Source organism: Neomonachus schauinslandi, chromosome 14, assembly GCF_002201575.2.
Source record: "Neomonachus schauinslandi chromosome 14, ASM220157v2, whole genome shotgun sequence".
Lineage (NCBI taxonomy): Eukaryota > Metazoa > Chordata > Mammalia > Carnivora > Phocidae > Neomonachus > Neomonachus schauinslandi.
The window spans coordinates 13,673,100-13,689,669 of record NC_058416.1 but is presented as its reverse complement, the minus strand read 5'-3'; the positions used below and the strand labels follow the sequence as shown (position 1 = coordinate 13,689,669).

General features: G+C 40.3%; 1 protein-coding gene across 1 annotated transcript in view; it reads left to right on the top strand.

Moving 5' to 3' along the window:
• Positions 1 to 16,570, top strand: part of PHLPP1 (PH domain and leucine rich repeat protein phosphatase 1) — a 214,966-nt gene that overhangs the window by 596 nt on the left and 197,800 nt on the right. Inside the window, exon 2 of the mRNA XM_044921274.1 lies at positions 1 to 1,313. This exon is cut by the window's left edge and continues 30 nt beyond it. Coding sequence (XP_044777209.1) covers positions 1 to 1,313 — 1,313 coding nt within the window. The remainder of the gene's footprint in view (positions 1,314 to 16,570) is intronic.

Here is a 16,570-nt window from a genome sequence, read left to right as displayed (position 1 = left end):
GGGTCGCCGGCGGCGGCGCGGGGCGCCCCAGCCCACCGCCGGCGGGGCTGCCCCGGTGCCCGGGGCCGGCAGCGGCGCCAACTCCCTCCTGCTGAGGAGAGGGCGGCTGAAAAGGAATCTGTCCGCGGCCGCCGCCGCCTCATCGTGCTCGTCCTCTTCCTCCTCGTCGTCGTCGTCCTCGGCTGCTGCCGCCTCGCACTGCCCCGGCGCCGCCGGCCTCTCTGCCTCCTGTTCGGCCTCCGCGTCGCTGTGCACCCGGAGCCTGGACAGGAAGACGCTGCTCCTGAAGCACCGGCAGATGCTGCAGCTGCAGCCGTCGGACCGGGACTGGGTGAGGCACCAGCTCCAGCGGGGCTGCGTCCACGTCTTCGACCGCCACCTGGCCTCGACCTACCTGCGCCCGGTGCTCTGCACGCTGGACACCACGGCCGGCGAGGTGGCCGCACGCCTCCTGCAAGTGGGCCACAAAGGCAGCGGTGTGGTGAAGGTGCTAGGCAAGGGCCTGGGCCCCGCGACCGGCACGCAGCGCCCCCCCGACGTCGGCCCCCGGCTCGCGCCTGCGGAACCCCGGGACTTGGGGCCGCCGCCCGGGAGGAGCGGGCTGGCTGCCGTCGGGGGCCCGCGGCGCGCGCCTCCCGCGGACCTGCAGCTGCCGGGCGGCCCGGGCGGGTGGGCGCGCCGCGCCTCCCGCGCCAGCCCCGCGCCGTCAGACTCCAGCCCGGGTGAGCCGGGCGCCCCGCAGCCCCCGGACGGCGCAGCCGCCGGCCCGGCCTCCGACACCGAGAGCTTCAGCCTGAGCCCCAGCGCCGAGAGCGTGTCCGACCGGCTGGACCCCTACAGCTGCGGCAGCGGCTCCTCTTCGTCGTCCGAGGAGCTCGAGGCTGACCCGGCCCCGGCTCCGGGCCAGCCCCGCCTGCCCGGCCGCTCCGCGCCATCCCGGCTCGGGGCGGGCGCCCGGCCGCCTTCCCCGACGGCCTCCCCGCCTCTGCTGCAGCCGAAAGACCCGAGGGGCGTTGACGGCCCGGGAGGGGCCGCCCGCGACCGGCCTCGGGAGGAAAAGGCGGCTGCAGCTACGGCCGTTGGCCGCCCCCAGTCGACCCCGGGTGGGAACGGGGCGGCCCCGGAGAAAGCGCCTCCGCCGCCCACCCTGTACGTGCAGCTCCACGGAGAGACCACCCGGCGCCTGGAGGCAGACGAGAAGCCATTGCAGATCCAAAATGACTACCTCTTCCAACTGGGATTTGGGGAGTTGTGGAGGGTGCAGGAGGAAGGCATGGACTCGGAGATTGGCTGCCTCATCCGCTTCTATGCAGGTAAGAAATTCACCTGTATTGTGACGTGTGGGGTGTAAACACTTTAGGTCCCGAGGAATGAGTACAGTCGGCCGTCTGTCCAGACCAGGAGTACCTGTACGTCCTCGGGAGTCTTTGTTACTTCTTTACAGCGTTCACCTCCCTTCTGTGTAATACTAAGTGGAGCAATTTAAAAATCCGCGAGTTGCTGTCAGTCTTGAGGGCCCAGAGGTGGGGAAGCGCTGTTGGAAGAGGTGGCAGAGCCACCAGGAAACACAGGTAGCAGCTACTTCTGAAAGAGGCAGTAGTACTTTTAACAACGAGGGGACTTTCTTCAGGCCTCGCCTCGAGGGCATGCTGGGTTTGAGGCAGTTTGGGATTTCAGGTAAACCATCTCGTGCACATCATACAGACTGAGGGAAATGACCAACAGACATGCTCCAGGTCACTCCTTGTGCATTTGTCCACAGTTGGCCATTCCTGCGTGACCCCCAGGAGCTCCTTTCTTGTCACTTGGGGCGCTCGTTCAGCTCTCTGTCATGCTCATTTGCCCACTGAGTCCTCGCTAACAGATGGGACCCTTCTTAGTGGTACTTTTCTCCAGAGCTTTTTTTTTTTTTTGCTTTATTTCAGTTTCATCTGCAGGTTTGATTCTTGCACCCAAAGTGATGTCGCCTATTTCTCATTTCTTACTTCCAGCCTCTATAACCCGGTCTGACCATTGCAGTGTGACTTGAAATAGGGATCACAATAAGACTTGAAGTGGTTACCATTTCTTGAGATGGGATCTAAAATCCTCCTCTTTTTTTCGGTTCTAGATGAAAACTTCTTTAATTTTTCTATTTTTTCCCAGCTTTTTGAGATAGGATTGATGTATTAGGTCTAATTCTTGACCAGGATTGACTAATGTTTCTCTCTTGATTAAAGACTTGGTGGGTGCTAAATTAGGGAGCTATAGATCCTGGTTGTTATATTGGAGCCTTATATTTGTGTGCATCTTTTTCTGGTTTAAATAATTATGTTCTTAATGATAAGAAATTTTATTTAAAACAGTTAGCATAACAAAGTTAAATGAGGAGAGTTAAATCTGGTGCTGGTGGAAAAATTATCATACTTGTAACTTTATTAATCTGTTGCCATTCTAACTTAATGTTTTTGGTTCAACTTGTGTCTTAGTGGCAACTTAGTCAGTTTGAATGAAGAGATCTTTACTCCCACATTGAAATATGCAAGACCAGTAACGTTCCTGGTGAGATGTTCTTTTAAGTTTCATTGAAGTTTTTCTATAATTCAAGTGGATTTCTGATGGATTTTTGCCTTATAAAGAAAACCATGTGATAATACAATAGCATTTGCAGTATCTGAAGATAATATCTCAACTGGATGGCATGGCTTTACAAGTTTATGACCTAGAAAATAGGTGGGTTTTTTTTTTTAATTGTAGGAGGAGCAATATATCCTTTTCTCCTGGAACTCATGTATTTTGTAAAATACTGTTATTTTACAAAACATTAAATGGTAATCACGCTTGGAATGAGAATATTAACGTGAGAATGATAAATGCTCTTATAACCAAACCAATTAAACTGAAATATATAGAAAGCAAAGGATATGTAAACAGTATTGAACAAATTTTATATAGAAAGAGCTCTGTATCTCTTGTTTTCCTGATGTTGATTACAATAAATGTTAGTGGGAAAGGTTTCGGGTGTCCTAGTCATGAAATTTAAATCTTTGATTCCCTTGATTGCCTCTTCAAGTGTGTCTAAAATATTCTGAGGGACGTACAGTGTTTTTGTTGTTTTGTTTTTTAAAGCTTATCAATATAAAAGTGACAAATTTTCTTTCTGGTTGAATCTTAAATTTCTGGTGTGGTCATTTTACTCTTTTTGTTTTGCTTTTTATGAAAAGCCGTAATTACTATTTCTTTCTGAACTTGCTTCATCTCTATGTATGCACAGCATAAATACACACATGCCTCTGTGTACACACTTGTAAAAATAGTAAAATGGATGTCGCACACAGTATCCAACCTATTCTTGAATGTGAAGCCACTGTTCAGGTGTCCTAGAAGGAAGATGCTTGATTGTTATAGAAATGGCTAGTTTATTTTGTTTTTTTACACAGAGTTGAGCCTATTTTAAACCCAAGGTAATATACAAAATGTCTGTTGATACTCATTTGCCATAGAACAAAATTCAGCTTATAGTGAATCCATTTGAACTTTTGCAAGAAAGTTTAGTTATTAAGGAACAAAAGGGCCTTGTCCTTAAGGTGGTCTTACTTGTTACGGGAACACTGTGAAGACTTCACACAGTGAGGGTTTGTACCTGGCTGGAGGAGATTCCTAGAAATTCCCTCTGCAGAGGAATGTAGGATACCCAATGGGAGTGTTACATTTTGGTAGTAATTCTTTTCCTTAGGAAAAAGAGAATTAAGGTTTGTTTTAGAGGACACTCTTTAAGAGGGTATTGTGTGCCACATTTGTTTTTATAATTTTACGTATAACTTAGTCTTATTGCTGCACATCTTTTTGTTTATATGTGTAGTTGGAGTTAAGGATAGATGAGGAAGTTGCCTTTGAAGCCATTTGAATACATTACTGTATTTAAATTGAGCTCATTATCTGCTTTCTAGTTATCTAGTCAGCTGCTTTTTTTTTTTTTTTTTTGAGACTTCTTTGTCCAGCAGAGAACTTTCATTCTTTTGAAGGTCACCTTTCAATGGAATTTCAGTATTTATAACTTGACTCGTTATTATTAAAAGTCTTTGAGAGGCATTTGCAGCCTTTGAATATTTAAATACTTATTTGGGTAAAGTAAAATGAAAGTCTTTAATGAACTATAAGGTGTTGGATGAAAGGTGCTATTTACAGAGTTGTTAATGAAAACTTAGTTTGAAAATTGTTATTGTATCTTTCAAGCATTCTTTTAGCTGATTTAAAAAAGACAAAATTTAAGTGGCTTTATATGAAATTACTGGTTTTAAGTATTTTAAGTACATTAACATTTAATTTCCTTTTAAAATGAACCATCTTAAATTCTAATTGGAAGAGAGTAATTTTAGGTTAAAAAGTTTAAAAATTTATGTTGCTTGACATAAATAATGGACTTCAAAAGATTAATGAGCTTTGTGTTTTGGATTCCCTGGGCAGTCTGAGTCATTGACCAAGGGCAGTATTAAGCTATATGTTTTTTGACGCTTGCACCACATTTTAGATTTAGTAGTCTAGCTAATTCAGTTCAAATTGTAATAGTGGGAAAGGATGTTGAGAGAATGGAGAGCACACCCACTGTGCCTGGTGAATCTTGGATAAGATATTTTTATGTGACTTATTGGGATTGCTCAGGAGAACAGTCTCCTAACCCCTCTCATATTTCTTCTCTTTTTCTCTTTTGGGAATGATCAAACCTTACATGGTTTCCTACATGGAAACCGAGAAGGGGTGGTTCAGCATTAAGCTGTAATATTGACCAGCAGGCTCTTATTACTATAATTACAGCAGTATTGAGTCACGTGGTATGAACATGTGACACCAGTGTGTGCTTGAACAGTCTTTTCGATTTTAAGAACAAAGGATTTAACTTTATTTTTGTTGTTTTATATTTACATTTTATATTTGTTGTTTTTGATGTAAAGTGCATGCTATCTTTTCCTTCATAACTGTGGTTTGAGAACATTTATTAACATGTTGGATTTTATTATCTTCAAAAAATTTTAAAGGGCTTTCACATAAATTATCTCATTTGTCCTTTCAAAAACATTATTAGGGAGGAGTCGGTGTCAATCCTCTTTTCAGGAGAAACATGCACAGAGAGGTTTGCCTCTTGCTTGTGGTTTTTCAGTCCTTGGCAGAGCTGAGAATAGAGAGCTGGGATGTTCTGTTTTGCAATTCATATCACTTTCCATGAATCGATGCTGAATTTCATTTACACTTGATTTTTACACTTGGTTAGAAGCATTCAGAAAATACGCTATTTTTCTTGGTAATGAGGTGATATCCTCCAGTCCAAAGTGGTATTCCTTGTGAAATGTTGATGGCCCTATTTTTTATCATGCTGCCTTTAAAAACCTAAAGTACCAAGCCTGGCAAATAAATAGGCAATACAGAAAGAGTACTGAAGTGTTGTAAATATTCTGGTTGCAATAGTCATACTTGCATTTAAGTTGTTAGGGAATGACGTTTACTTCATGACTTTTTTTTTTTTTTGACCATGCCTCATTTGTTAAACTGTAAATCTTCATTGGGTATAGAGAATTAACACTTCATCTGAAAAGTGGATAACTTTTCAGGGTGGAGGTGTGGCAATTCAGTTCCTTTAAAACATAGCCTTACTTGTAAAGTGTTGAAAATATACGTCAGAAAAGTCTTGCTTAACTCTATTTTAAAGAGTTTTTAAATTCTAAAATTCTATTTTAAAATAGAATTGTTGGTACTTTAGTGATAGTGCTTTATTGGTGTTACTATGCTATTGTTACAATTATTTTTATAATTCATACATTATAGAGAGCTAGAATTTCCCTGAATTTCATAGTTGTTTCTAAACTGTGTGTCTTTTGTGCTCAGTGAAATAATTGCAGGGAGAGGAAATGTGTAAGTTAGGTTTTAAAGTTTCTGGGTTCAGAATTCTTTTTGTTGCTATAAGATTGTTAAATCCACCACCTTAAATGATTGGTTATCCAGAGGTCATTATTTTTTATTTTATTTATTTATTTATTTTATTTTATTTTATTTTTTTAAAGATTTTATTTATTTATTTGAGAGCGAGAATGAGAGAGAGAGAGAGCATGAGAGGGGGAGGGTCAGAGGGAGAAGCAGACTCCCTGCGAAGCAGGGAGCCCGATGCGGGACTCGATCCTGGGACTCCAGGATCATGACCTGGGCTGAAGGCAGTCGCTTAACCAACTGAGCCACCCAGGCGCCCCGGAGGTCATTATTTTTTAAAGTGTAAAGTGTTTTTGTTGTTTCTTATTCTTTCTTTTTAGAGCCCTGAATTTGATTTATTGGTAACATAACATTCATTGACATTCTTTATGATCCAAGCCTAGTATAATACTTGGCATTTTAGTTTAAACATTTGTTGAATTTGTGGAATTTTGTTCAGCAGCTGGTGGAGTATGCCCTGATTCTTCAGCCTTCCGTCCTGTTTGGGTCCCCAGGGATGTGTTAAACACACATACACTCGGAGGCGTTTCTCCCAGGGCAGGAGATTTTAGATGTGCCACATACTACTAATATCTTCTGTTGCACATGAGTGAAGCTCTATGTGGATTTTGAGAGAGCAGTTCTCTCTCAAAGTTTTCTTAGAGTTAACAGGTGTTTTTTTTCCCCCCTTCTTTTCAAAGGCATCTCTTACCTCAACTTTGAGATGAATTTAATGAGACATCTGTCAAATGAGGCATTTTAGATTTAATGATTTTGTTATGTGCCAGGGTGGAACACAGTTCAGTCTATCTGGACAGGAGAAGGGTTTAATTGTATTGTGAGAGTCAGGAGATCCTGAAGCCACTCAGTAGAAAAGCTTTTCCTTTAAAAAAGATGCCTGACATTTTGAAAAAGAGAAGTTATCAAAATGTCTGGGAAAATGAAGCCTTAAAAAAAAAATTCCCACTTTCTAAAACCCACTCCACCCCTTTAATCCCAGGCATCTGGTGTAACACTGGTAATGAGGGGTTTTGAATCTGGCCTCATGTCCCTGTGCTTCTAGGGCAAGCCCTTTTTTTATACTTATGTTCAGTTTTCTGAAGATAGTATAATTAAAACAAAAAAAGTGACCATGTGGATTCTTTAGACATATTAGGTATTTATAGCCTAAGTCTTTGTGATGGGTTGGGTTTTGATTTGTATGAAACTTCAACTCTAGGCTTTGGGAGATTTTGATAAATTTTAAACTCAGAGATCTGGAAGGAACAGACTTTAGTGATATTCTAATTAAAAGACATTAGGATATTTGGTTAACTGTGAAATAGCAACTCTTCTAGGTTGCACAGTGTACCTTTGAGTCAAGCATAATGACAGTTACTACATTACTGAAGTGTCATGACACTTTGATTTAGAGGTGGAATGGTTTGGTTACATATTTTGTATATAATATATGCCCAGAATACCTTTTAGTATGTTTAATGAAACCAAGCATAACCTTCCCAGAACGCCAAGTTCTTGCTGAAATAATTTTTTCCCTGTTGTATTTTTACATTTGAGGTTGCTTTAGTACATTGTAAGATGTATATAATGATAAAGTGTCTTGTTCAGGTACAAGTCCAGGAGCTTCTGACTTTGGAACCTAGAAGTTCTATTAGAAAAGGAGTGGAAAAGTCTATTTGTAGGTCGTACACGTTTTTATAAGTTTCTAAATGTCAATATTTTAGCAAAAGACAAATTCAGAATTTTTGGCATATACTTTCCCAAATGAAGCTTGCTAAAATTAGTCTCATTTCCAGTTATATGAAAGCATTCAGTTGGAGACTGAACTAAATCTGAAATAATTTTGTTTTAGACCATTTTAATAAGGAGGGAAAAATCTGATTAGAAATTTGAGGTTTGAGAGGATTTGAATTGGTTGATTTTTCTTTTTAGCTTTTTTTCTTTTGCATTCTTTTCGAGCCGGAAGAGTTTTGTATTTGTTGCTGCCTATTTCTACTGATGCCTACATCTGGTGAAAAGAAGTTAGAGAATGAATCTTGTCATATAGCTGCCTTATATGTTAGAATATTTGGGCTTTCTTTTAAACTATGAGGCATGTTTTTAAATACAGTGAAAGTATGATCTCTGCTTTTTTCCTTACCATTATCTGGATTTTACAGTCAGTTCACTCCTGACACATGGTCCAAAGAGTGAAATTTTATGCATAGAACCAATTTATTTTTTTACCTTGTCATTTATGAGAAATTTATTCCTAAGGAATTCTGTCTTTGTTCCCTTCCATATATTTTGAGAGCTTGTCTGGCTGTGTCTTAGTCCTGTATGGGTGCTACCTTACGGTTTTTGAGTTTTCTCTGATGTGTCCTGGGGTCAGGTGAGAGTAACCTTGGTTGGCGTTTTGTATGTTTGTTTTGTTTTTCAGAATAACTTTGGGGAAAAAATTACATGGTTTTATCTCACACTTTGAGGAAAAATGGTGTGTAGTTTAAGGAAATTAGTCTGAAAGCTGGGAAACTTGGCATGACTTTGGGCGTTCATTTTAATCTATCCTGGGCGTTGCTTTCCTGGTCAGTAAACTGATGAGCTTGGAGAGGAGTAAGTCTAAGATCGCTTTCAACTCTTAACATTCTGGGGCTCCATGAGAACCTTTCCTTCCCATTAGAAAGACTAAAAGTTGTAGTTGTTTTAAGTTTTGTAAGACCCGTCTATGGGTTTAAAAGAGTCAAATCCCCTGCATTTTCTCAGGGAGAAAGGAATGGACTTAGCCCTCATATATGCAAGATAGCCTGAGGTTGACAACCAGAGTAGATCAGCTTTTTGGTATAGATTCAGACTGATGAGAGTATATGTAATGTTTGATTCACTCTCTGCCAGCCCTACTTCTCAATGTAGACCTCAGTGTGCTAGAGACGAATTTAAAGAAATATATCCTTTTTAAAGTTAGAGTTTTTTCTTAAGTTGACGTATAAAGCAAGATCCTTTCAGAATTTGGTTTATCAAGTTTACTTTAATGGTAACTCTGTATTGGAGGTATTCAAATATGCAAAACTTCCTAGTTCTTTAGTTTTAATTCTTGATGAGCTGTGTGCCTATCTCCTGGTGCCTAGAGTCTCAGGAGAAAAAGCACTTAAAGAAAATGAAATTTTTGTATTGTTAATTTGATTAAATGATAGAATTAAGGATCCCACAGAGATCCCAACATCTGTATTTTTATAGATGAGGAAAGCAAGCCTATAGAGGTTAAGTATCTGGTCTAAGATCATTGATCAAGCCAGTCTCCGAATTAGGAGTAGCACCCATGATTTGGATTATCTGTCCATTGTTCTTTTTTTCACCACACTGAACTTATAAACTTAATTTTGGATCCTCCTTCTATTTCATATTCAGAATGAAAGTTTAAAAAAAAATGGAGTGTACGTTACACATTTGGTGGTTTCTCTGTGATTTCAAGATGTTTCCAGTTTCATTTCATTCTAATCAGTGCTTTTGGGAGGTTGCATATCGCGGACAGTTATAAGGAGGGGCTTCTGATGGAACAGTTGGGTATCTTAATTGCATCGAGGGAAATTAGATTTCATCAGTGATGTTACCCTTTGGGGGATTTAATGATAGAACTTTAAAGTTGACAGACGGTTGGCTGAGAGGAGTTGCAGTACTAGAAAATCAGAAAAACCAATGGTGATTCATCTGTACTTTGAACTTGAAATTGTTAGAATGGAAATGTAAAAAGAAATCATTGACTTTTAAAAAATATTTGGGAGAGGGCGCCTAGGTGGCTCAGTTGGTTGAGCGACTGCTTTCGGCTCAGGTCATGATCCTGGAGTCCTGGGATCGAGTCCCGCATCGGGCTCCCTGCTCAGCAGGGAGCCTGCTTCTCCCTCTGACCCTCCCCCCCTCATGTGCTCTCTCTCTCTCATTCTCTCTGTCTCAAATAAATAAATAAAATCTTTAAAAAAAAAAAAGATTAAAAAAATATTTGGGAGAAACATTTAAAAATAGATTTTGAAAAAATTCTCATTCAAACATGTTCATTAAAAAGATTCAGTATTCATTATATTCTTTATTTCAGTTTTTTTAAAAGATGTCGTCTCACGATGAGATGCACATAGCTTACTTAACGCACACATGCACAGTTCTACTTTTGTATAATATAAAGAAATAAAAAAAAACTGGCTTCAATAATCTTTGGGCTTTTGTTGTTTGTTGGCTTTGGAAGTCTTTTATCATGAAATCTGCTACTGTTTTGAATATCTCCTCTCTCTCCCTAAAAGAGAGGTAGAAGGAGGGAGAGCAAGAGGGAAAAAGAAATTTCTGCCCCTTTAGCAAAAAGGCAGTTTGTGAATATTTTTAGGGGTGTGAGAGAGATTCCCTTCTATATTAGGCTCTGTTTTAATTTAGTCATTTACCTTAAGCAAAAGTTTTAGCTTTCCTTATAGGGAAGTTAATCTACTGAGTCAATTAATTCCTCAAAGATGACTGCTCATTTTTAATATGAGGAAGGGAACTTTTTAAAGTGCAGAAGTACAGAAGGGTAAAAATACATTGTATCTGACATGCAGAATATGTACTCCAGATGCTGAAACAGGGGAGAAATTTCTCTTGATGGTCTCTTGGAGAGGTGGTATGGCTGGGGGCAGCTGAAATTCAGTTGTATGTAATAAGGATCCCTCCTTATGGGAAGAAGTAAACACTGCTATAATTGAAGGACACTTGTTCTCTTACACACACCCCACACATATGTTCTCCATTGAGTGTTAAGGCAGGATGTTAATGGGAGGTGGTAGTCCTATTTATGGATGGGACGGGAAGGAGTGGGGTAGGGTAAGTAGTCTTGGGAGAAAAAAATCTTGATTTAAAAAAAAAATTGCAGTTCTTAATTACGTGGAGCATTTTTTTCCCACATCTTAATTGGTAACTTATTGTGAATGGCCTATTCATATCACTTGCTCCTTTTTTTTTTTTTTTGATATTTGGCTTTTTCCTACTGGTTTATAGATTTGTTTTAGGGGTATATTTAGGGAAACTAGCTTTATTTTGTAAGTCACTATTTTCTTTATCCATTACACATTTATGTCAAGACTCCCTATCCCAGGTTTAAAAAATGAAATTTCCTGTATTTTCCTGTGGTATCTTATAGTTTTATTTTTTATGCCGAAAATTTTAATCTATTGTTTAAGAAACGTAGGAAGTAGGAAAGAACAAATTGTGTTAATACTTTTTATTGGATAATTGAGTTATTTCTTCACTGATATAAAATGCTACTTTCCTTAGTTTGTCTTTTTTTTTAACTGATAAGAGATTAAAATCTATGATATAGAATAATATAGGTTTAGTAGCTATTTTGAATTTGTTCAGGAAAATAGGGAGAAAGGGAAAGATCTTTATCTGCTTTCCACTACATTTCTTTTTTGCTCCCTAATTTCTTAATAGCAGTCTGTGACTATTACTTTTTTTTTTTATTCTTATGTTAATCCCCATACATTACATCATTAGTTTTAGATGTAGTGTTCCATGATTCATTGTTTGTGCATAACACCAGTGCTCCATGCAGAATGTGCCCTCCTCAATACCCATCACCAGGCTAACCCATTGACCCTTACTTTTAGGATGGCAACTTATGTACTTCTGGAATATGGATGTATCACCATTCTCTTTTCCTGTGGATGCTTTGTCATCCTGAAGTAGCTAGTGTGGGCATGGAGTTAGCTGGAGTAAAAAATGCTGATGTGTATATGTATATATACACACACATATATGTGTGTGTATTAGGCATCATTTAGCTGCATATTTATGCTGAAGAGATTCCTTTTTTCTCCTTCTAAAGAATTTCTGGGGACAACTCTGAAGGTCACCATGAAGCACACATGATTTATCTTTTGAATATAGAAAAATGAAGACTAACATGCCTGTCAAGATAGTAATAACTCTGCCAGTAGTGCTTTGAGGTTTTCTTAGTTGACCTGAGAAGGGGTTTCTGTGTGTAGCTATGAATTGAGATGACAAGAATATAATGCAAAATAACTCTGAGATAGCTGAAAATTGTGAAATGGGACCACTGTGCTAATGGTACTCATGGTGCTTTAGTGCTATAGGTAAATGAACTCCCAGAAGAGATGAAGTAGTTCTAGGGGGGGGTATGGGAAGTATAGAGTCATAGATATCAAACCTAGAAAAGTCAGGTTAGAACATCTGCCACCTTTGGTAGGCAGAACTAGTGACCAGTTCTTAGGTATGTGACCACAAGACAAAAATTGTACTACTGTTGCATTTCGTGGCCTTATTAGACCCTCTTTGGTAGAGAACTGGGATTCTCTTCTGTAGGCTTTTAATTGTATTTGCCTAAGTTCCAAATTATCTTAGCTGGAATAGATTCTAGACTTGAATCCATTAACACAGGGAAAATCTCCACACCCATTGCCCTAAAATACTAAAAGAAATAAAGATGCAGTTGCCAGATTTATTTAGGTGTTGACAAGTATCATTTCTTCCACAATGACAAACTAGATGGCATTTTTTTTAATTTGAAGAAACAAGTGCAAAAACTCCCTATGTATAATGTTCAAGAAATTGAGTAATATTTTGTTATTTAGCAAACATTTATATCACCCTTACTACATGCCAGACAGTGTTTTAAGTGCTTTATATATATTAGCTAATTTGAGCCTCATAACAACCCTGTGAGGTAGACCATATTATTACCCTAGTATTACAGATGGAGGGAGTGAGTTCCAGAGCAGTGTAGTAACTCATCTGGATTTGTACAGTGAGTAAGGCACAGACAAAACTCAGGTCCAGGCATCTGACACCACAGTCAACTAGTTAGTATCCATCTTCTTTTGCTGAATGTGGAGAACTTATCTCTAATAACTTTCTGGGGCCAGTTTGGGCATATCAGCATTTGGGAAGCATAGATTTTGAAGTAGTTAAGGCATGGACTTGAGTTCTCTATCTGCCACTGCCCCTGGAGCTCTATTTGCTACTTTCCTTCTTTTTTTTTTTTTAAGATTTATTATTTTAAGATTTTATTTATTTATTGGAGAAAGAGAGCAAGTGAATTCGAGCAGGGGCGGGGGTGAGGAGGGGCAGAGGGAGAAGCAGACTCTCCGCTGAGCAGGGAAGCCCATATGGGGCTCAATCCCAGGACCCTGGGATCATGACCTGAGCCGAAGGCAGATGCTTAATCGACTGAGCCACCCAGGCTCCCCAAGATTTATTTACTTATTTGAGAGAGAGAGGGAGGGAGGGGCAGACGGAGAGAGAGAATCCCAAGCTGACTCCCTGCCCAGCACGGAGCCTGACTCTGGGCTCGAGATCACGACCCCAGCTGAAACCAAGAGTCAGACCGTCCACCAGCTGAGCCACCCAGGCGCCCCTCCTCCTCTGTTGAAAGAGTTCATGCTTTTGTGTTCTACAAGGTTGTTGAGAAGATCAAATGAAATGTGTGAAAGTGCCTGGCACAGTCGTACCAGTTGTTAGAAACCAAGTCCTGGGCTTAGGGTGGAAAGAGCATTCATTGATGGAGGACCCGGACACCTAGACTTGACTGTGGGCTTCGTTACTTGATGTGAGACCTAGAATGAGCCTCTGAACCTCCTTAAGCCTCATGAGAGAGAGAGAAGGAGAGAAGTGATAAAATAAATCTGTCTCAAAGAACTTTGGGAGGTTCAGATTTGATGATATATGTGGAAATGCTTTGTAAACTGTGAGATGTTACACAAATGTAGTGTGGTTTTATTAGTCTTAGCAACAGTAAATTGCCACAAATGTTAGAGTTAATTAGGGCTCGTTAAGGAAGTTGGGATATACAGTTGCTTAGTGATTGGCAGACAGTATACTTTCATCTGTCCATCCATCAGTTATTGTATCTATTATGTCAAAGGTGCTTTTGATTCAGAGATGACTAACTTGAATTTTCTAGGATCCCTTGACATACTTATAATTTTGAGGGCATGTTTGTGGAAAAAACAGGCAAGCCATCATTTTTATACCAAGGTGAAAAGTGTCCCAGTAGAGGCAGGGTTCATAGATGGCTGTCGTAGCAATGTTGTGAATCCCCAGGAGGCCCCGGAGCCAAGGCTTGAGGGACCAGAAGGAGTAGACTATTGCCTTAATTCTGGCACCCTGAATTGTTTGAGGAGCAACCATAAATTACTAGTTCAAATCCAGTCAGACCCAGTTTAGGAGTAGCAATTCCAGCTCCATCCTTTAAGATTTATGAAGTACCCTTCTATCTAGGCATCTAGGCCTTTTTATCCACTCGAATCATTTGGGCTCCATGTGGTATCACAGCTTGTAAGGGTCTAAATTCTGGATTAAGCAATTATTAATTTTGCTTTTTTTAAAGATATTTATTCATTTGAGAGAGCATGAGTGGAGGGGAGAGGGAGAAGCAGACTCTGCACTGAGCAGGGAGCCCAACACAGGGCTCAACCCCAGAACCCCGAGATCACGACCTGAGCCAAAGGCAGATGCTTAACCATCTGAGCCACCCAGGCGCCCCTAATTTTGCTTTCTTGAAAAGAAAATGCAAATGTGTGCATGCTCCATGTTGCCCTGAAGCCTGGTGCCAGGGTCCTGCCATACATTTGAGAGACATTCTCTTATTTCTTTTTATAAGGCCTATGAGGGTTTTTCACTCCTCAGATTTATGAGAGTTATGGGAAATGTGTTTATCTTCTGGAGGCAGTTAATTTCTTTTAATTTAGTTACATATGGGGGCACCTGGGTGGCTCAGTCGTTAAGCGTCTGCCTTCTGCTCAGGTCATGATCCCGGGGTCCTGGGATCGAGCCCCGCATCGGGCTCCCTGCTCCGCGGGAAGCCTGCTTCTCCCTCTCCCACTCCCCCTGCTTGTGTTCCCTCTCTCGCTGTGTCTCTCTCTGTCAAATAAATACATAAAATCTTTAAAAAAAATAATTCAGTGACATATGTAGACTGCAGTAATGTAAAATTTGGATGATGATGAGTTGGTCATAATCTGGAAATTTTTAACTGTGCTCATCTAGTGTTTCAATCTTCACTGATGATGAAGACTTCTTGTTGGGCCAGGAGGAGACGCAGTTCTTGAGTGTTCATTTAAACAAAAGCAACATACTAGCTTTTTAATCCATGGCTGGAAAACTTGTACTACACATATGGCAAGTTAAATCTTTACTAATGGCCTGTTATAAATTTTGTTTTGTTTTTGTTTTAAATAGGAGGCAAATGTCTCTGTGAAACATTGTCTTGTGTAGTAATGTGAATGGCAACACTGGAAAAAAGATCTTCATTTTACTTTTTTGTTTTGTTTTTAAATTATGACAAACAGCATGGTAAAAAAAAAAAAGTTACTCAAATCCTATCTGATTAAAATAGATTGATTTATGTTTCTAATTCAAATGAAAATGCTTCTCCTTCATACTCATCAACATTGAGGTTAATCACTTGCCAGTGTGTGTCTTCCACTGTTATTAGCACCGTTTTGCCCTCTGTGACTAATTTTTAGAGACTTAAGTTAACTCATTAGAGTTATATCAACACTCGACAAGCTGATTTTATGGGGGATAGTAACAGAAATGTTAGCATCAGTGTAATCATATAGAGAGTAGTTACTGGTCCTTGTGATTTTAAAGCAGACACTCCAAATCCCTTGCTCTGTAACCAAGTTGTAAGAATGACTTGGTGTTTTTAACCACAATCTGAATGGTATTGTCTCATTAATAAATACATGATGACAAAAGTTCTGTAAACAGATATGTTGGAACTACTTAAGAGGATAATGTCATTCTGAAGATACCACATAAAAGTCCATTTCTGAAACTAGGGCTTGTTTTGTAGTAAATACAGTCAGAATGCTTGTTTTATATCCTGAATCAGCTTGCAGCTGCTAATAGAGAATTGGGAGCTGTCATTGCTTCCTGCTTCTGGACATGTGTGTCACATCTCCCACCTTCACCCCCTCCCCACAACCAAGCAATAAAACAAAAATGGTTGACAGCCCTCTTGGTTCTAAGAAACTGGCAGATTAACCCCAGTGGCTTCAACCTCCAAATAATACTGATGGATAAAGGAAAGTTGTGTGTTCATTTATCTTTAAGGTACCATCATAAGCACAACTATACTTATCCCTTTGCACAGTGTCTTCTTTATCTTTTAGAAACATTTGTGATACTGGAGTAGGATCAACCTGAGTTGTCTGTGGATAGTTACTAAATCAGATTCTGGTGAATGTGATAATTGAAGAAATACCTGCTAGGTTATAGCTTTGCTAGGGTCCACAGGTATAAAATGGGTGACAACTGCGTGGATATGTGAGGGGCAGGGCATAGAATCTGAGCATTAGAAGGGACCAAGGGCATCTAGGCCAGTTTCCTACCTAGCACAGAAATCTGTGCTCTCCTGATTGATGGTCATCTGGCCTTTGCCTGTTGACTTCTTACTAGGTAAGCATTATTCCAGGATAATGTTGAGTGGAGCTTTGCTCCTTGAGATGTGATCTATGGAGTAGCATCATCAGCATCTCCCAGGAGCGTGTTAGAAATGTAGAATCTCAGGCCCCACCTCAGACTTAGAAGATTCTCAGGTTGATTCAGCTGCACAGTGCACTTTAAGAAGGGATGGCGTTGGATGAATTGGGAGTGGGAGAGATTAGAATTGAAG